At 44.7% G+C, this 21,436-nt stretch overlaps 1 protein-coding gene across 4 annotated transcripts in view; it reads left to right on the forward strand.

Annotated features, from left to right (window-relative positions):
- Nucleotides 1-1,320: 1,320 nt before the first annotated feature.
- The window catches only part of CSNK1A1 (casein kinase 1 alpha 1), a 32,571-nt gene continuing 12,455 nt past the window's right edge, over nt 1,321-21,436 (forward strand). For 2 of the 4 annotated variants that reach the window (XM_074552500.1, XM_074552502.1), the window contains exons 1-6: nt 1,322-1,845; nt 2,653-2,759; nt 13,003-13,129; nt 14,814-14,912; nt 17,285-17,368; nt 20,057-20,196. In XM_074552500.1, coding sequence (XP_074408601.1) covers nt 1,723-1,845; nt 2,653-2,759; nt 13,003-13,129; nt 14,814-14,912; nt 17,285-17,368; nt 20,057-20,196 — 680 coding nt within the window. In that variant the 5' untranslated portion in view covers nt 1,322-1,722. Of the gene's footprint in view, nt 1,846-2,652; nt 2,760-13,002; nt 13,130-14,813; nt 14,913-17,284; nt 17,369-20,056; nt 20,197-21,436 lie in introns of all 4 variants that reach the window. The other 2 variants (XM_074552501.1, XM_074552503.1) reach the window with 2 other exon arrangements.

The following is a 21,436-nucleotide window of genomic DNA, read 5'->3' on the forward strand; positions in this document are numbered from 1 at the left end:
CAGCGAGTGACGATGAGTCACCGGGAATTCACAGTTTGGTGTTCCTGCAGAGGGAAAACTCACAGAGAGGGAGCGAGGGGGCAAGGCAGGAGATGTCACTTGTGACAGACAGCCAGGATCAGCCCCTGGAGCACGAGCTGCTGGGTCACGGTGACCCTGGCCAGCAGAGAGCCGGCTCTGGGAGCCACGTGAAGGTGGAGACTGCAGGGACAGGGGATGTGGTTGTCACGGGTGGTTCTGCTGGTGGTGTCCTTGTCAGGGTGTCACGGGCTGCTCCTGGCTCCTCACCTGCAGTGATCACCCCAGAGCTGCACTGCTGGGCACGGCACAGGCCAGGGTGGGGGCTGAGGGGGAGGTGAGGAGCAGGGAAGGGTGGTGGAGCATGGTGTGAGGGGCTGAGGGGAAGGGAAGGGTGATAGAACATGGTGTGAGGGGCTGAGGAGCAGGGAAGGGTGATGGAGGACAGTGTGAGGGGAGTTATGGAGCAGGGAAGGGTGATGGAGCACGGTGTGAGGGGAGTTATGGAGCAGGGAAGGGTGATGGAGCACGGTGTGTTTGCACAGGAATGGCTCGGCCCCAGGATCCCCCCATGGATACTGGGAAAAGGAGGTTGCAGATTTCAGAGAATCACAGATTTGTTGGTCCAGGAACAAGGGGCACGGGGATGTGTCCAGGTGGGTTTGGGATGTCTCCAGAGTCAGAGGCTCCACAGCAGCCCTGGGCAGCTCTTCCAGGGCTTTGCCACAGTCATGGCAAGAATCTCAACATGCCAGGATGGTTGGGGTTTGAGATCTCCCAGATCACTGAGTCCCACCTGTGACCAATCCCCACCTTGTGACCCAGACCGAAGCACTGAGCACCCCATCCAGCCTTTCCTTAAACACCTCCACGGAAGTTGTTGTGTATTTATTTATCCACAAACCAGCCTGTTATCATACACACAGGCTGGGGTCTGGCCTTTGAGAAGAGCCTGGCAACAGCACTATACGTGGAGTGGCATATCAGTGCTGGCTGAGCCAGCTCCATCCCCTGTCCCTGTCGCGGACCCGCGGTGCCTCAGGGGCTGTGTGGGAGCGCCGACACCGCAAACAAACCCCCAACCACCTTCCCACCTGCTGCGGCGCCTGCCCCTTTAAGAGCGAGTGAGGGCACGTCCGCTTTCCCCGCCCTCTTCCGCCCGGACTGGCGGAGCGGCTCTGTACGCATGCGCGCATCCGCAGAACAACCAATCACCGCTCCCCGCTGGAGGGCGGGGCGCAGAGAGAGGGCGGTGATTGGCGGAGCGTAGCGAGGGGGCGTGGCTCTGGCGGCAGCGGCCCGCCCCGCTCCCAGCGCGCCCCGCGCGGTGAAGAAGCGGCGGCCGCGCGCCGGGGGCATTTTGTGTCGGCGGCGGCGGATCAGGCACAAGATGGCGGCGGCGGCCGAGTGAGCGGCCGGCGGCCGCCGCGACCCCGCGAGTCCCCCCCTTTCCCCTCCCTGCTCGCACAAGCACCTCGGGGGCCGCTTCTCCTGTTTCTGGAGCGCGCCGAGAGCCGGGGAGCGGCGCAGAGCCGTGCAGGGGGGGGGCGCCCGCCCGAGGGCCCCGGCTGGAGCTGAGCGCGGGGACCGTCCTTGGCTGCGCCGCTCTCCCCCCTTCGGCCCTTTTCCGCTCCTCGGGGGCGGCCGTAGAGCCCTCGTTGTCCCGCCGAGCCGGCCGGGAGGGCCCGAGAGCCGCCCCTCGCCATGGCGAGCAGCAGCGGCTCCAAGGCCGAGTTCATTGTCGGAGGCAAATACAAGCTGGTGCGGAAGATCGGCTCGGGCTCCTTCGGGGACATCTATTTGGCGATCAACATCACCAACGGGGAGGTAAGAGCCGCTCGCACTGCCCCCTGAGCTCCGCGGGGGGAGCCGGGCACCAGCCATCGCCGCTCCGAGCCCCACCTGCCCCCGGCGGTGCCCTCCGTGTCCCGGGGTGGGATTTCCCTTCCTCCGAGGGTCTCCTTTCCTCCTCTTTCCTCTCTGCGAGGGGCTTCATTCTCCCCCTTTGCCCCGAGGGTCTTCATCCCCCCCTCCCCACCGAGCGTCTTCCTCGGTGCCCCTTCCACAGCGGAGCCCTGCGGTCTCGGGCTCCCCCACCCAGCACTTGGGAGAGGCGAAAAGAGGCGAAAACCATTGTGGGCAAAGGTATTTAAAGGTATTTGTGTTTTGTGAGCGGCCAAAGTCGTCGTCCCTCGGCCGCCATTCATCTCCTCCTCTGCCTCAGCTGGGGAACACTTTGTATCTCGTTTCATCAACACTAATAGAAACAAAGAAGATCCCCCTGTTTTTCCAGCTTTTCCTTTGGGTTTTTTTTTTCTTTTCTTCCTCCCCCTCACGGCTCTGAGCTGTAAAGAAGAAACACCCACGTATGTTCTTCCTTACTTAAGTGCTTCTGAAGACTCCACATCTCTGTAGCTCAAATGCATAACCCGGGATGGATATTTATGTACAAATCACCGCGATGTGGATTTTCTCGGAAGACGCCACAAAATGCAGCAGCACGTCGAGCTGGGAAATAAATAAATATATGCCCGAAAGCGCTGGCACCGGGGGTGTGTGGGGGATGTGGAGGTGCTGTGGCCCTTAAAGGCCGGTGGACGCTGTGCCCTGACTCCTTGTTCCCTCTCACTGCAGGAAGTTGCTGTGAAGTTGGAGTCTCAGAAGGCTCGGCACCCCCAGCTGCTCTATGAAAGCAAACTGTACAAGATCCTGCAGGGAGGAGTTGGCATCCCACATATACGGTAGGAATCAGCCGTGTGTGCCAGCGGCCTTTCTGTGTGCTTGGCGTGACTTTTTTTGTCATGATTTTTACTGTATGTTGGCAGTTTTTTAGACTTTGTAGTGTGAGGCAGGGTAGAAAGAAATTTACCCATGCAGGATTGGGGGTGCTAAAGGGGGAAATGCTCCATTCCAAGCTCTCCAACTCGCAGGGTTCCCCTCACAGGCCTGCTGGCTGTATAGAGAGCGAGACGCCCAGCAAGAAATTCTTATGGCCATTAAAACAAAGTGTGAGGAAGCTGTTTCTCCGAGAGGCAGAGAGTTGGGAGCCGTCCATAGAAATGGCTGCTTTCTTTTGTTGCTCTCTCTCTCTCTTTTTTTTTTTTTTTTTTTTTTTCAACATGTCTTCCTGCTCCGCTCAGAAAATGGCGGCTGGACGTGATTAACCCTCCCCCTTCTCCTGGTGGGACAAGGGACGTGCTCGGGCTTGTGCCTTTTTCCTTTCATAGTTATGAGCCGCCAGCCTTGAGACTGCGGAGAACCTGGAGCAGGAATGAAATGGCAGCGGCTCCTTTCTGCTGCCCGCAACAGATGCGTCACCAGCCTTTCCTTTCGGGATTAATCCCTCCCAGTTCCTCATTATGCGGCTCCTCTCTTCGTATTCCAGCCGAAACTTTCGGCAGGCTTTCAGAATTTCGCGATCTGGCGGAAAATCGCCGGTGCAGGAGCCCTGGAGGGGTTGTTCCTCCTGGGATTATCGAGGTGTTACCCTGGGGTACAGCCCAGCTCCGGAATGTGGGTGTCAAAGAGTTACATGAAACTTCATTTTGCTCCGGGAGACTTTTTACAAGTTGTTCCTTTTTTTTGAAACTTTGTTAATAATTGTTTTTAAAGTTAGTAATTGTTTTCCCTTGACGCAATGGCCTGAAGGATTTTTGTTCCTTGAGCTGCACGAACTATTTCAATTTAGGTTCTGTGTCAAACTATAGATTCCACTTAATTTAACCCTTCCTGACTTAATACAGGATGAACAGTGATATTTAGGGTCTGTTTTAAAGTTCTCACGATGACATAGCCCAGATTCTGTATTAATTTGGACAAAGCCTAGTGCAAATCTGCATTTCTGAGGTTAACAGCTCCCTCCTCCTTCCCCCCAAACACAACTGGCTCTGATCCTGAATGTGAGCTGAGGAGACAGTGTTGTCCTGGCCATCTGTCCCCATTCACTCCAGCCTTTTGCAGGGACACAATCAACATACCTGAATTAAATACTTACAGCTTCAACAGACTTGCTGGTGTGAAAACAGATGCAGTCTTTCTTTGAGAATACAGTTTCCTTCTTTTCTCACATGTGGCTGCCTTTATTTCACAACTGAAAGAATAGGACTTGCATTTTGGAAAGCTTTCATGGTATAGTTGCATGCTAAAACAGGGATAACTGGGAAAACAGCCAGAGCAAGCAGATATCAGGTGTTTCATCACAGAACTGGAAAAGCAGGCATTCTTGAACTACTTTTTTGAAAAGTAAATGAGTGAGTGGTGCTATAATGAGGCCAAGTTGCAAATTTTTGGCTTTTCCACTGAGATACTGTTTCATTTCTTGTATTTGGTTAAAATGCCCTGGGAAATACTGATACCTTGCATGCTCAGAAACTTGCCTCTGGCTTCAGCTGCAGCTTTCTTCTATTTGGTATTCTTGTATCCCCTAAAAATAATACAGAGTCCAAAAACATTGAGAATGGATAAACGAGGAAACACCAAACTGATTCATAGACTCATTGTGCTAAAGGCTGTCAGTCATTTCAAATTCTCACAACATTAATCTTTTAATCTTTGTAGTATTTTTCTACAAAAGTGTCTTTTTGGAAATATTATTTTTCTTTGCAGAAACAACATTAATTGTAATTCTATTTTTATGTGCCAGATGCTCATTGAGAGGTTTCTCTGGGCTGCTGGTATTGGTTTGGTGATGCTCGAAAAAACCTAAACCAGCATTCTTAGGTTTATTTCCTTTTAAGAGGAAACTGAGCAGGGGACCAGCACAGTTCCTGTGACAAATATGAAAATTCTGTGTTTGGTAGCAGTAGAATCCGTGGTGCTTTGAATGCAAGTCAATACTTAGGTCACTTTGCATGTGTGGCTGATAATCCAGTGCCACCATTGTGTTATAATAATATGCTGTCACATGGGAATAAGCTGTTCCTGGCTCAGTGTATTCACAAGGGTGAATCAAGTTGAAGGAAAGTCAATACATTTGGTAAAATTTCTGTAATGTGACACCTTTAACCAGCAGCAGCACAGGAATTTGATGGGAAATGAAGGAATCATGCCAAAATTTCCCCATTGCCATGCTTTATAAAACTCAGGCCACATCTTGGACACATCAGCACGAGGATTTGTGTTGCTCATTTTTGGGAGTGATGGACTTTTGCTCTGTTTTTCACCTACTTAAGTGATGCACTGGCCAAGATCAACTTCCTGGCAATTGCATGATGTGTCTTTGCCTCACTCCAGTGCTCTCTGCTGTGGTTCTGTGACTCAGAACTGAGACAATAAACGAGGTCTGGATTGCTCATTCATTGGGGCTCCTGTTCTAAAGCTGTTCTGCCTTTAGAATTTAGAATTACAAGATGATGTGTCTAGAGTGTCACTGAAGTTATCTAGAACCAAGCAATTCTTTTTACAGCCTTTAAGGTTGATTTGAGGGACTTTCTGGCTCATTGCAAGAAACGAATGAGCAAAATTCTCAGTTCTGGGGTTAAAAGTTTAATATTTCTGTGGGGTCAAGAGTGAGCTTTCACCTGTTGTGGAAGTTGAACAAGGTACCTTGGTGCTTAATTCCACTTTAATAGAATATATTTGTACAGAAAATAGCAAAAATGAGATTGTGGGGAATGAAATGGAAATTTTATACTCTGAATATTCTAATGCACTTTAGGTCTTTAAATTTGCTGCTTATTGTTCCCTAAAAGAGCAGCAAAGTTTCTGAAATTACCCTTAAAGTTTCACAAAACCTTCATTAATATTCAAAAAAAAAGAAAATTAAGCTATGCTTTATTCTTGATGTTCAAATTTTGCTTAATTCTTTAATTTTTCCCCAAAGGCTCTTGAGCCAAGCTTAACACGGTGCCAGTTTGCTGTGCCTTTAGGACACTGTGGCCAGGCCCCAGCATTCTGCTGGGCTTATTCTCATTGTTCTCCCTCATCAGCTGCCCTTTGCTTTTTTTCCTCTCTTTTTTCAGTGACAAAGCATTTTGAGCTGTAATCTTGTTAACTGGGCACTGATCCTATTAGCTGGGCCTATCCACCTTTATTCCCCAATTGCTGCTGCTGCCTTGGAGGAATGCAGCACAGTGTGTTTGATTTTTGGCTGTTTGTCCACAGTGGAACTCTGCTTTATTCACAAAACCAATCATTCAAATTACCTGGGACAGCAGCTCTTGAGTTTTTTTGCCATTTATGGTGTTGATCAGCTATTGGTTGTATCCTTGATGAAGATCAGCTATTTGGAAATTCAAAAGTTACTGACTTAGTGTTTTGTCAGTGGTTTTTTGTGTTTTTTGTTTTTTTTTTTTTTTTTTGCAAAGCTCCCTTGCAAACTGAAGAAGTCAATCTCCACTTTTCTGAGTTTTTCAATGCAGCACTTGCAATGATTTTGATGTTGAGAAATTCCAAGAGAAATTCTCAATTGAGTTGAGTTTTCTGGAAAAACATTATCTACAATATTTGTGTTTCTGGTTGGTTACTGCCATGTTGCTGAATAATTATTAACAACAGAATGTGCCCTTATATATTTTCATTAAATACTACTTGTGATGGAAAAATGTAGTCAAGGCTGGTAATCCAAGAGTTATCACAACCAAGTTTGCCTTAAGCACTTGAAATGTTGATTTTTAGCAATGCTTAAAAAGCTGTGAACACACCTGTCAAACACCTGCATTTTTAACTGTTTTCTCAGTAACTTCCTGCAGTGTAAACCCCCAGCCAACCACCAAAAAAACCCAAACCACCATGAGGAAAACAGAAAAGCATTCATGAAACCCCTCTCCCCCTTCCAGGAAAAAAAAAAAGGTTCTATTGATATATTAATTAACTTTCTGTTATTAGTTAGTTGCATATTGAAGGGTAAAACCACCTGATGGGTAACCAGAAGCCTCTAAATAAAATGGAAGATAATCTTTTCAATGAATGCCTTTGGTTCCTGTATTAAGAAAATAAATATATATAAATAAAATTTATTTCCTGTTTTCCACCAGTCTAAACTCTTTGTGGATTTTGTCAGAGCATCCAAGAGAGACCAAAGTTAGAATTTTTTTTTCTCTGTCTTAACTCAGTTTTTGGAGTTTGAGGTCGCTGTTACTCCTGATAACACTGGAATATTCTTCTCCTGAGTGCTGTTGGCTGTCCCCACTGTGGATTAAAGGTTCAGGTCTCAGTGCACTGCAGCTCCTGCCTTCCCCAGGTGCCAGTGGGGTTTGTGGAGCAGCTCAGCAGGGCAGAGCTGTGTGTTTGCAGCACCACCCTGGGCACATGGAGCCACCTCCTTGCTGGGGGCTGAGCTGTGCTGGCATCCTTCGTGGATTGCTCTCAGAACTGTACAAAAAGTGATCCAGAGTTTTATTTATAGAGTGCAGCCAGTTCCATAGCGTAGGGTGTTCATGGCTGTTGCTTTATTTAGTGCTTGGGTGGCCTAATTCATGCTCTCCATGGCAACTAACGTTAGGTGACATCTGCTAAATATTGCACTTCAGGATTTCAGTCATGCCATATTATGTGAAGTTCATTTCTATTACTCCTAGCTGCTTAGCAGTTAAGTGCTTTTCCAGTTTCAGGGGAGATAAAGCAGAAATATAAAATATGTGTCAATTTAGAAATGAATCTCTGATGGATTACCTTTCTCTTGTGTGTTGCTTCAGTGTCTGTGAGACTCAGTGCATTTTACAGGCATAATTCCCTTTCCAGTTTGTGCTGTCATTGTTTGTCAGGAGATGTCTGTGCTGAGAACATGGGAGCAGAAGGGTTTGAATCAATCAGGTGCCACATCACAACTTTCCAGGCCAGCAGGGCAGTGCTCAGGGCTGTGTTGTTGGACACAGAAAACCAGAGAGTTTCTGTGCCTCAGAAAATGCCTGTACCCACAGGCAGGCAGCTGCCAGTTCTTTTTTTCCCTGATTTTTGTTAAAAACCCTTCTCCTATGCCCATCCTCCTGTATCTATAGGGAATAATTGCACAGCTCCATTGCTGCCCTGCTGAGCTGTTGGAGTAAATGATTGCAGAGGTCACAACACCCCCATTTTTCCTGAGGTCTCTTTGTGCCCTGTTGGGATTTGGGTTTCCTGTCCTGAGCTGGTGCCAGGGCTTGCAGCAGTGATCCCAATTCAGGTTCTGTGAGGAACAGCTGCCCTTTCCTGGTGGGATAACCTGGTGTTTTGCAGGGCTATCAGAGCTCTGTAATTACAGGGAGGGCAGTGTTTTCTCTTTAGTCCCATCATCTGACTAATGCCCAGTTCAGAGACTTTTGTGTGAGTGACTTAGGGCTGGCAGGCTTGGAATACAGTTCCAGAGTGTTCACCACATCAGTGCCGTTTGGATTTCTGTGGGATGTCTGAATCCTTTGTGTCCATGAGGCTTTCCAGACTTGCATATTCCCCCTCATGTGCCTGCTGACTTGTCAAACTTACTAATTAGGTGATCTCAGGTAATTCTGTTAGCAAGTTCTTTCCAGCTTGCTTGTTCACCTTACATTTTTGTTCTAACAGCTTTTTAATCCACCTTAGTTTTTCTAGCAATCCCCATTTCTGTCACAAGAGCTCTTTCACTTGTTGCTTGCGAACACAAGTGCTGAGAAACTTAATTACACAGGATTACACAGAGTAATCATAGAGTCACACACCATCATTTATGAAAGTGGCAAGAGTTTATGTAATGTCAAAGAAGTCAGAATCACCCTTTTTCAGAATCATGTTTCTGAAAGTGTCAAGGTTTAAGTTCACATATTCAGTGTCCTTCCCTGCAGTGAGGCACCAGGAGATGGTTTTGTCTGACAAAGGCACGGCCTCCTGTAGCTGTGTGGAATTCCAGGCTGCCAGAGCCCTGTGGGAACAGTCAGTGATGGAGCTGACAGAAGCTTTTAGTGGAGGATGGGTTACCTGGCAAAGCAGGTGTTGGTTGAGGAGAGCTTTTATTAACTTGGAACAAAATGGTCTTGTCATGGTTTGTCTGGTGGTGGGAACAGTTTTTTGTGATATTGAGCTCATGTTCTGGTTTTTTGTATGAGCTGTAGGCAAAGGGAGGTGCCTTTATTGCCTCCATGTCTTCAGAATTCTGAGATGTGGGGTTTGTTTGCCATTTACTAATTCAGTAATTTGCTTCGTCTTGATCTGAATTTGATTTTGTGGGTTTTTTTTTTTGTGTTGTTTTTATGTGAATCTTCTGAATTTTTTTTTCTGACACATTTTGGGTACTTGTGCTGGGTTTGTTACCTCGTTGTAATTATTATAATTGGTGTAGTGAAACTGCTGGTTATTGACAGGAGTTGTGTGAGTGACACAGTAGTGTGAAACTGGGCTGGAATTTCTGTGTGATTCTGTTAGCCCTTCACCCCCTTTCCCTGCTCCTTTCCCTAGTTCTGTTTGACCCTTTCAAAGGAAGATGTGAAAAAATACTATTAATAACCAAATGAAATGTTTGCTTAGGTAAAACAAACAAAAAATGCAAACAAAACAAACCCAGCTATTTCCTCAAACATTTCTTTTGTCCTTGACATTATTTACAAAATCCACGGTTGCTGAAATAGAAATCATTGATTTTTTGAAAGATGCAGCTCTGAAAAGGCAGAAGGATTTTGGGTTTGGGTAGAGCTGACTGCAGTGTTTGCCACCAAGTACTAGATATGCATCAAGGCTTCACTTCCTTCTCTCAAGGTTAGTCAGAGAATTTCAAACCCACCCCATGTCAGTTGAAGTAAACATCCCCTTGGCATGTGACCTGACATCATACCTGCTGAATTGTGTGTTATTTAGAAACGAAACTGCTGTGGTGTGACTTGGATGTTCCCACAGAGCTCTGACACTGAAATCCAAGATGTCAGAGAATTTCTGCTCTGTGTTTATGCTGGGGTTACAGACGAGGCTCTCACACCACATGATTTGGAAACTTGGTGACGTGTCCACTCTGGTTTTTCACACAGACAAGTCACTGAAGTCAAATTCAGGTCACTGCTCAGCCTTTAACCATGCTCTGATAGAAAGCTCCATAAAAGAGCTTTACTGTGTTCTGACTAATTGGAATAGTTTGATTATATGAGGGAAGGGAGAGTGATGAAGCATTTTCCTGCCTGGGAGCTTGGGCACACGTTGGAGCCCAAGGAGGTTTGTGACATCTGTATCAGATGTTTGTGTGGCACTGCCTGCTCAAGGGTTCACTCCACTGTTCCTCATGGTTTCTGTCAATGTTTTGTGTAAGGATGTAAAGCACACTAGGAATCAATTAGAGAAAGGTCAGAAGTTTTTCTGGTGAATCAGCTTCTCTTCCTGAAATAATACATTGTATGGAACTAAATCACAGTAATTACCCACCCAGAATGGCTCTCAAGCAGTTCAGTCTCTTGCTCCCACTTTTTACTCCTCTCCAAAACTCTCCCTTATTGAGCTGTGTTGCTTCACGAGGGAACTGAGCTGAGAGGAGTCCATGGCTCTGTCAGACATGGGCACACCTGTATTCTGAGCTGCCAGAGCCACCCAGCAGCTGCCCAGGGCTTTGTATGAATAATTCCCTCACATTAGGAGATAATTCCAAGTTTCCCTGCTGATGCATATAAGAACTTGTGAAGATCTCTTTTTGGGACACCAGCTTTTATATATCCTAATATCCAAGTTTCCTAAGAAAAGCCAAGACTCCTGAAGTTCTTTCATTCAGAGCTGCCAGTAGTAACAGCTCCTACACCTTGGGTGGACATGATGTTGCTTTACTCCTTAATCCCATTTTGCTTGGAGATCTTCCAAGGGAAATGAAAACTTACTTGGAGTGCTAGCAAAGTAAATAAAACACTGGTACCTTGAAAGAAGTTCCAGTTGCCAGCAGAAATGGTGTCACAGTTTTCAGTGAGGAATTACAGGCAGGTGAATGTGAAAATGAAATATTAAGAGGTTCTGCTTTATTTTTTGTCTGGGAGAATTGAATGTGCTTTCCACCAGAGCAGAGTGGTCAGGAGATGAGAATTCTTGTTCATACATAGAAATAGGGCAAACAGAGGTTGTGCAATCATCCTGAATTACTGCACTTACTCCGAGACAGATCCCTGTGGAGGAACAAAAAGGTTTTTAAAATGTTCCATCCAGGGTGGGCTTCCTTTGCCTCAGCTTCACCTTGTCTGTGAGCTGGGACTGCATTTTCTGAGCTCCACTGAAGGCTGAACTTTGATCTTTTTCCCTTCACTGCATCTCTGGGGCACTGAACCAGTGCTGTGCTGAACAATTACACTCAGCATCTCAATTAGAATTCCATCCCTTGAAGAAAATGTACTTTACCTAGATCTTGATTTACTTCTTAGAATTCTTCATTTCAGCCCATTACTCACTAATTTTTTTTCTCAACAAACCTAAATTTCATAGGACAGAATACCTAGGCAGGTCATTTGCTCCAATTTCATTTCTTTAGGTGACCAGAATGTTTCATTTTCACCTGTGACCCCTGGAGTTGTTTACAGAGCTGTTCTGTTGACATTTCATTTGAATGATTGCTTTCCAAATCCATATTTTCTGCATCCCATTTTGATGCAGAGAATGAGTAAAGGTCTTAGACTGATGTGTAAAACAGGGAATGTGAGCCACAGCTCATATATAACTTTAATCAGATTTATAATAATGCAGGAATGAGGGGCATGGTTTCTCCTAGGATCCAGACAGTGGGAAGGTACAGGCCAGTAGTTCCTGAAACAAATCCAAATATAGAATCTTTTCTGTCTGCCTTTGTAAACATTTTGTTTCACTATCCCAGCTTAGCTGAGCCTGGAATCCTGTGAGTACCTAGGAATTTGTTGACTTTATCAGTGGTAACTGTTTTCTAGACAGCCATGCATTGGTGTACTGGAGTCATTGCCTAAAGTGGAAATACAGTGTCTGTACGGATATTTCAGTCCCAACTGCTACTTTAGCTGAATCTTGAGGTTTGTTTTTTAAAATCTGCATGCTCTTCTTATGAGGCACATCCTTGGGGCACCTTGTCTGTGCCACTGTTGGGAAATGAAAGGAAATTCTCCCTGGACTGCTGGCAGTAGGTCCTTGATGTGAGGACCAGGAGCTCAGGAAAGGCAGAATTGCAGCCTTCTGATCAAACTGGTGTCCTGTCAGCTTCAAAACAGTTCTTCACACACAGCTGTCACTTCACTGTGGTTATCTGGGACGTGCAGAAGGACTGGAGAGGAGAATATTCCAGCCCTGTCTTCAGAGGGTGGGGATTCACACTGAGATGTGCAGGAGTGACTCCAGGCCTTGGCTGGGGAGATAGCACCCCAACAAAGCAGGGCTATGGTGGAAATGTTAAACATGGATGGGAAAGGAAACCATCCAAGGAAGGACTTCTGCTTGTCCTCACAGCATTGTTAGCCTTTATTTTTGTTCAAAATGGATGTATTAGGCACTTAAAGGTTACTGTCACAATATAGCTGCAATTAATATTTTATGTTTCTACTTTTGCTTTTCTGACACCTAAGTGCTGCTTTCTCTCTGATATTAAAGGCCTGATGAGGAGCCTTTATTTTGACTTAATTGGAAATAGAACTTGATTGGCATTTTTTAAATTGAGAAATAAATGAAAAACTATGTGAGTGAACTGCTTTGGTCTGGTGCAGGGAAGTCAGACCTGAAAACAAAGCCTAAGGCATATGGAGATGGTTTTGTGAAGTGAAATGATGCAGGAACAATGAGAGTAAGGTGTCCTGCAGAGGAATTTCAGTCCAGGGGTGTACACACCCCTCAGTGTGAGGACACTGCTGCTTTGGCTGCATTTTCATTCTGGTGTTTGGTATTTTGGTTGTTGATGTGGATAGCGTTTTCTCTTCAGGGAAGATTGCCAACTTGTGTGTTCTGGTTTGTGCTCAGACTTTTGTTTCCAGGAAAAAGAAGACATTACCAGCATTAATTTCTCATTAGCTTTCAAGATGGTACATTAATCAGCAACGTGCCCTTGCAGCTGAGAGCACTGAGGGTACCCTGGGCTGCATCAGGACTCCTGCTAACAATGCTGGATCATTTCCTCTCTTGCAGGTGGTATGGTCAAGAAAAGGACTACAATGTTCTAGTCATGGATCTTCTGGGGCCCAGCCTGGAAGATCTCTTCAACTTCTGTTCTCGCAGGTTTACCATGAAAACAGTACTTATGCTAGCAGACCAGGTACGTGCACACTGGGTGGGAGCTGCAGAGGGGGTTAAATAATTGATGCAGTGTTTGGTGCACTAAGTGAGCACTTGACCTAAATGGGGACAAAGTGATGGGTTCTTGTGTGTGCTCTGCCCTACAAAGTGCCCCGAGTGGGAGGGCACTGCAGCTGCTTTAAGGGCAACTTCATGAAAATACTCAGACTCATTTGGGTGCATTCACTGCCACTATCACCATGGGGGCTATGGTAGGGGGGCTGAGCAGTGTCCAGTTGTGGGTGATCTGATTCACTGGGACCTGTGGTGATACATGCAAGTCTGTCCCTGTGCTCTCACACCCTCCTGTAGCCCCCAGTGATGCCTCAGGTTTAGCTTTTCTATTTTTCACATTCTGTGCTGCTTTAGCGTGCAGTTCTGAGCTTTGTATCAGGGGATGGTGAGCTCTGTGCACAGAGCAGGGAGACAAAACAATTCCTGCTCCAGGACAAATGATCCAAGGCATCACTAGGCCCAGACAGTGAGCTAATAATAAATGACTGCCTTGCTTGTTTGGTCCTCACAGACAGTTCTTAAAGCTGTTAGTGGAGATGCCCCTCTACCTCCAATATAATCAAAGCCTCTAAAACTCTCTTAAATCTTTCTTTATAGCAGTTGGTATTTTTCCAACTTGGTCATGAGAATACAGCATTTGAAATGAGCAGCCATATTTATTTCTTGCTGCTTGATTGTGCTTCCTTCAGCTCCTTGAAAAGCACTGAGGGTTTTTCAAGTTGAATTTTTCAATGATAGTTGAAATTTCATCTAATATTACATAATAGATATCAGTACCAAGTTGTCACTCAGCCAGATGTCGTAGAATCCCAGGCTCTTGGCCAAGGAAGCTCAAGGCATTTGTCTGGAGACAAGGTCAGCTGTCCCTACTCTCTCTGCCCTAGCAGGGTGATGTGCTGGCTCTGGAGAGCCATTGCCTGCATTATTCCTTAGGATGATGAGCATTAATTGGCTGTGAGCTGGGAAAAAGGCAGAAATGGGGTTGGCAGTGCTCAGAAGTGGCTTCTAGGGCACAGTGCAGCAAACAGCTGGCAGGGTGTGATGTAACAGCTCAGGGCTGCAAGGGGAGTGTTTGAGGAGCTGCAGAGTTGTGCCACATAACCATGGCTGTGATCTCACCCACAGGAAATGGGCTGGCCCTGTGTGATGACACAGATGGGCCAGAGTTTCTCCATGTCTCCGATATTCTGGGATCAGGGGAGCCTGGCTATGGCAGGATGGGCCACCATCAAATTGTGACTTGCTCCATGAAAACATCACTGAAAAAGTGATGTTTGATGAATGAATAACCAGATGAATGAGTAACTGGGGCAGGAGGAGGGAATGAGCTTTAAAATTGGCTTGTGGTAGCTATAAAAGCTTTGAAACAATGAAAAAAAAATCACTTTTTAATAGGATGCTATAGTTAGAAATATGAACTTCAATATCTGGGAATTATTCAAGTATTTAATCTGCCAGTTTCTGACTAAGATTGTGGAATTTTAACATGAAAAAAGTTACTCAGCATTTAAATAATTGGTTTTCATTAAGCAAATGCATAAACTGAAGTTGCAGAGGAAGGTAACACTAAAAATTCATGCTTTCACTGAAGGTTTAATGAAATGTCTTGCTCTCTTTGAAATCTTACATGTTGCTGGTTTTTTTTTCAGATGATCAGTAGAATTGAATATGTGCACACAAAGAATTTTATACACAGAGACATTAAACCAGATAACTTCCTAATGGGTATTGGGCGTCACTGTAATAAGGTTAGTCCAAAGCTCTTTGTTTCCAAGCTGCAGAGGGAATGCCTGTGGGATTTGATTCCAGCTGCACAACTTCTGTAAAATCCATTGCTAAAACTGCTGTTTTGGATGCTAAACCACAGTTCTTGGGTGGGAGAACTTGGTTGTCTTGGTGTCCACCTGTAAATGCTGTGGGTCTCTGACCCACCCTGGGACATGCACTTGATTGCAAGATGATTCTGGACTTGCAACAAGGTTATAAACTAACCCTAGAGAAGACTTCTCTCAAGATGTCTGTTGTCATAGCATTTTATTCCTCTATGATAAAGTCAAATCTCATCTTTGGCCTTGGGGCTGACCTCCTAGGATGAAAACAATTTGTGCAACGTGGGAGCTCCTGACCTACCAGTCAGCAGGGCATTAAACCTTGCAGTGACAGACTGGTAAAGTCTCTTCAACCACCAGAATTGTGGATAAGACCAAGAGCCAACATGCAGATGCCTTTATAAATAAAAGAAATGATGCAATTGATGGAAAACTGTTAAGCTGTAGAATACCTGCTGTACAACAAAAATTTTGTCTCAGTTTACTTTGTGGGGGGAAAAAAAGCTGAGGGTGGGTGGGGGGTGGGCTGAGGTTGTTACACTTTTTGGGATGGGTAAACATAGTCAGAAGTGCATGTTTCCTGCCTGGAAGGCAACTTTTTCATTTTCTTTTTAGTTTTCTTGAGTGAAATATGCTTAATCCTGCAATTTGTATGTCGAGCTCGGGCAGACAGGCAGCATTGGCAATGCATTAAGCATGCTACTGATTAGAAATTAACTTCAGGACAAATGTACGTGATCAAGCTGTTTATTGGAAGCAAGATTCCCACTTATCTTCTCTAGATGCCATCCCAGGATGTCTCATCTGGTTAGGCACTAGCAGTAATCACAATGTTTACCTTTGTTTGCCTGTATGAATGCCAACTTCAGGGCCATGAGCATTAGAAGGGGAAAGCTTGGATAATGTGAGATAACAGCTCTTGTCTGAAGAGGTGCAATGCACTGAGTGTTTAGAGACAACCATTGGTGGAAAAGTTTGTAATTCCAGCTGAAAGACAGTCTTTATGTAATCCTGTTGCTGTTAAACTTTGTTTGTTCCCAAGTTTCATACTTTCACTCTGTACAGCTCTATTTTTCTCTGCTGTGTTGAGCAGTTTAGGCTCCTTAATTCTCTGGCATGACTCAAAGTAGAACTTGAAAACTTTTATTTTGGTTTTTTCCTAGTTTTAGTTTCTGATTTCCAATTGTTCTTTTTGGGCCATTTTTCTATACTTTTGCACAGTCATGCTAGGTTGGCATTGCTGCACTCCAGATCATCTTGGTGTGGATTAATGGCCTAGAAATTGCTGCTCTGCTTACTTTAGAGGAGGAACACATTAGATTTGCATCAGCTGAAATCAAAGACAAAATTGCCTACAAACCATTTGATTTTTTCCCTTTAGGGAGCCATGCAATGATATGGTGGTAAAGCACTGTGGGCATGGGCTTCACTTATATTTCACAGAAATAGGGAGTTAGTTCCTGACCCAAGTGCAAATTAATAGTTTTACATGAGCAAAATATGGAATGGGTTCCTTCAGTTTGGAATCTAGGAAACGTTTGCCACCATACAATATTTAATGTTTCTTTTTTTAACCAAGCGTAGTTTTGAGGTTTTTTGAGATGACCCTACACAGTTCAAAGAAAATCAGCCACAAAGACTAGAACAGCATGGTAATCTTGTTCCAGTAGCTTCCTGTCAGTTATATTTAAAAAAAAAAATGAAATTGATTTTTTTTCCCCAAATTTTAATTTGGTCATTGGGAGAAATTTTGCTCCCACCTTAAAAGATGAATTTCCAGCTCTGCTAGAAATAAGCCCTGCATGCTTATGAAAGTAAACTTTAAGGTGACTAAATGCCTTCTACCTCTTCCTTACTGAAGATTTTACTTTTTCTAAATATCTTATGGGGGAAGGGCAGTTTGTGGAACCAAAGGCTGCTTTTGTAAGCAAAAACTCGAATTTCCTTTTTTAATAGAGCCAAATGTCACCATTGCTATCCCTGGTTAAGGCAGTGCCATTTTGGAGCGGCTCACAGTTGAAATTTACCTTTGTCCCATCTGTCAAATTTTCTCCTTGCAAAAAAAAAAAAAAAAAAAAAAATATAATACCACTCTAAATAATCAAAATATGACTGAAAAACAAGATGGAAAGATAGAGTTTTTTTGAAAAGTACAGTGCTTGGTGGAAGAAGGATGGCATTTGGCTACCCTGTTCTTTCTCGAACGCCTCGGTGTTGCCTGTCTGCGCCGGCCAATGTTGCAATGTAAGCAAGACTGTTTGATGCACTGCCACCCTCTATTGTTTGTTCAGTGTTTAGAATCTCCAGTGGGGAAGAGGAAAAGAAGCATGACTGTTAGTACTTCTCAGGACCCATCTTTCTCAGGATTAAACCAGGTCTGAACTGTCTCCTATTCCAACCTCAACCCCAAATTCATGTGCTTTATTTTTGTTTCGGTTATTTTTTTATTTTTTTTTTGTTTGGTTTATTTTTTGTTTTTTATTTTGTTTTTTCTGGAGAATGTAGACCTTGCAAAAGCACCTCTTATGTTGGCATTATTCAGACATACTTGGCAAACATGTAACATTACTAAGATGTTTCCCTGTGGCGCTTGTTTAAATTGTGGAATGATTTCTAAACTTTGATAGGGCTAAATGTACGTGCTTGATTTCAGGTGCAGGTTTCATTTGTGGTCTTTCCACCTCAAAAGGCAATCTTCTAAAAGTGTGGTGAAGGATAGACATGAAATAGCAGGGCTCCTGCTTGCCTTGCTGAAGGTTTCCTGCAGTTCCTATGGATGCATGTGGAGAAGTTCTGTTACCACTTCAGCCAGACTCCTCCCCGTGCAGTTTCCTTCCAAAATCACCCCATATGTGTAATGAAGACTTAAAATTTTCATCCATTTTGCTTAAAAACTGAAATTACTCCAACGAGCTGCATCTTGGAGAAACAGGAGCTTATCTTGTAGTGTCTAATGTCATATTTCTGACTGTTGAAGAGAAGATGAATTGCAGAGGGAGGAAGACATTTGCCAGTTGGTAGCAGGACAGCTGGAAATTGCTGAATATGAATCACTGCTCAGGAGCTTGGCCATTGGAGCACAGCTTTGCACAGAAGTCCCCATGGATTAAATCCCAGGCAGATTCCTGCTGTACACAAGCTGACAGGCTTCTGTTGTCTGCTTCTGAAACTTTCTTATCACAGGCACAGCCTTTGATCTACTTCTCTAGTTGCTCTTGGCAAAAATGGTGCCCTACTTCTCCAGTTTCCTGCTGATAGTGCAACAAACAGAATGAAGGTGGTGTGAGGTTATCTGGGAACTGGCACTGGGACGTTCTGTGCTCATCCAGACTGAGCTGTGTCTCCCAGCTCAGTTCTTTCCAGGAGGGGCTCACTCCTCTGCCTCCAGCCCATGCACAGGGAAATACAGACTGATCCTGAGCTAGGGAACACAGCAAACTTCCCCAGGGAAGCTGCTGCTCCAGAATAATAGCCAGTTACAGGTCTGTGTTTGTGGACCAAATCAGAAAATGAGGGATTGCATTCGAGCTCAGGCTTTGCTTCTAGGAAAGTCACGTAGGAGCAATCACATAGAGCCTTACAGTGTCTGCTTTGGGATTCAATATCAAATATTTCCTGGCATATCAGGTGATTTCCTGGTAGCTAGGGAACATATCCCTGCTCTCTGAGTGGCTGCCTGTAGTGGGTGCAGCACAGACAAGACCCACACCTTGCTGAGCTGTCTGAGCAGTGCAGTTGATTTAAAAACTTGGATTAATGTCTCTCTTGCTCCAAGCATTCTGGGCTCTCAGGATGGCTTTCACCTGAACAGCAAATGCAGCACGGCAGTGCCTTGTGTTTGCATGTAAATCATGGCAAGGCTTCAACCCCAGCTTTTCTGCTCTGACACCAGGAGTTGAAGAGGATTTTAGCTTTGCTTTCTCCTGTCTAGGCTACTGTAGTTGGGAAATCTTCTTGAATCAGAATTCTGAGCCATAGCTACTCTGCAATTCAGAAACTTTCAGTATCTTGGATACTTCAGAGTTGAACTTCGTAGTTCACAGCACTTCCAGTGACCCCCCCCCATTTCAGCCTTGGATGTATTTTAGTCTCCAGTTTGCTTTTAAAGATGTATCTTCAGTTCTGGAATCAGCTTTTAGGTGATACAGAGTTGTTTTTTACTGAGACTTAATCAAACTTTAAATATCTTCTTTCCATCACGTTCTGCCCCCACCCAAGTTACTTTTGCAGCGCTGATCAGTCTGTAGGGATTGTAGTCCTTGATCCTGCAGCATTAATCCAGTGTTGGAATCAGGATTTGTAGCTTGAAGTCTGAAAGGTTCTTTATGTGCTTCTTTCTGCCTCAGCTGTTTTTGCCTAGTCCTGCAATCTTGCCCAAGAAAGTACAGCCTGGATGACCCTTTGTAGGTGGGCTGGCTGGCAGCACACTGATTACCACACACTAATTACCACACACTCAGGTTGCTAAATACCAAATCATTGGGCAAGCTTGGTTATTAGAAACCCAGATTGGATCCATTGCTTGGCTCCAGCTCCCTGGCTGTGTTAGAAGCAGCGAGTTTGTCCTGCAGTGTTCTGGGAGCCTTCAAATGTGCCAAGAACAAGCTGTCTTGTTTGCTGGGGAAGGTTTTGGCCTTGTGCTCTGCAGAATGGCCACTGTTCTTTGGGACAGGGGGTTGCAGGATGTGCCTTGTACATGAAGCTGCCCTTAGCTCCGTGTGTGTGCCCTGTGTGCCAGTGGGGTCTGGGATGTGCTTTCACACATCTTCCTCCCTCAGCAGACTACAGCAGTGATAGAAAACAGTGGTAGAACTGAGCTCCAGAGGCTGAGTAGCACCATCTAATCCATTGCAGGGGATTGAGAAAAGGCTTGAACTAATTCACCATTGAGTTTTTAACTGACTAGTTAAAGCTGGTTGCGCCTCCGCACTGTTACTTTGCTTCTTTTAACTGTAGGCTGTTACATTGTCTGGGTGTCTTAAAACATAGCTAATGGCTGCTGAAAGAAGTTGGGAAATTGGGGTTTTGGATAGGAATCTAACCTGTTTTCATTTCTCTTGAAGTTATTCCTTATTGACTTTGGTTTGGCCAAAAAGTACCGGGACAACAGGACAAGGCAACACATACCATACAGAGAAGACAAAAATCTCACTGGCACAGCTCGATATGCCAGCATCAATGCACACCTTGGCATTGAGCAGAGGTGAGTGCAATCTTCTGGAGGGTGCAGGGGGCTCTTTGGAAGCTTCTGAAGAGTCTGAGCTCATTTTGTATGAAAAGTGTATCCATCTCTTTGTAAGTGTTCTTCCTTTTGGCTGCCTGTGCGAGGTTGGGGGGAAAATCCAAGCACCTCATTTGCTTCTTGCAGAGACTGTGTGTCTTGCAGACATCATGTGGATGTTCTGCATATTATTTTGGCTTTTTAAAGGCTAAGCCATACTTTGATGTGGGTGTGTCAGAGGCCCTTCACACATAAAATGCTGCACTTTGCTGATGTGTTGGTACCTGTTGGCAGCAGTGCTGACTGGCTTGAGAGCCTTTCTGCAAGCAGAAGGGCTGTTCTAAAGCTGGTGTCTGGCCTGTTTTCCCACTCTCATCAACTTAGTAAACCATTATTTCTCCTTTTGCCTGCAAGCAAGACTTAAATACCTTCAGTCACACTGTGTTTTAGTTTTATGTCTGTAGCTATGTACACATATGTGTGGATATATTTCTTAGAGCTTTGCTTAATCAACAAACACGTTTTTATCTTCTGGATCAAAGGCATTTTGTTCCTACGGAATCCCAGCATTTTCTCGTGGAGAGAGCACTTCAAGTTGTTTGGAAGTGTTAGGTGTTTATGGGATATCAAGGGATGCCTCTCTTCCTTACATCTGTGCCTAAAAATTGTATTGGATAACTGAAGAGTGTGGCTTTACCTCTCTAGGATAGTTAAAGCCTCCAGGAATGTCTGTGCCTCTGACCTTTGTGTTCACCAAGATGAGAATGACAGAATTTCTCATGGTCAGCTTCAACAGAACATGTAACCCACAAATGGTGCTTTAAAATGCTCCATGTTTCCTTTTTTACTTTAATTTCCTTAAGGTTCCTTCAGGGTATTTTATTGTTTTCAGTGCCATTATTTAAGCCTGGTATGTGCTCAGGGAGATAATGACAGGTGTCACTTCTGAAATAAATGCATTTCACAGATCCCAGACAGTTCTGGTAAGGGAATATCTGTGCTTGCACCTGAGAGTGAAGGAGGGACCTGCAAAGGATGTTGCTTTTGAATTTAGTTGGGTACAAAAAATTGAGTTTAGTTGAGTTTTACGCCATATCTGCTGGTAATGGGAATTGTGTTATAATTAGAAATGTAGGTTGGTGCTTGCTAAAAGCTGCTAAATTGTCTAGGTCAAGCCAGCAGTGAGGCAAAGAAGTAATGCATTCCTGTAATCAAGAGAAAC

This window comes from Zonotrichia albicollis, chromosome 15 (genome assembly GCF_047830755.1).
Source record: "Zonotrichia albicollis isolate bZonAlb1 chromosome 15, bZonAlb1.hap1, whole genome shotgun sequence".
Taxonomy (NCBI): domain Eukaryota; kingdom Metazoa; phylum Chordata; class Aves; order Passeriformes; family Passerellidae; genus Zonotrichia; species Zonotrichia albicollis.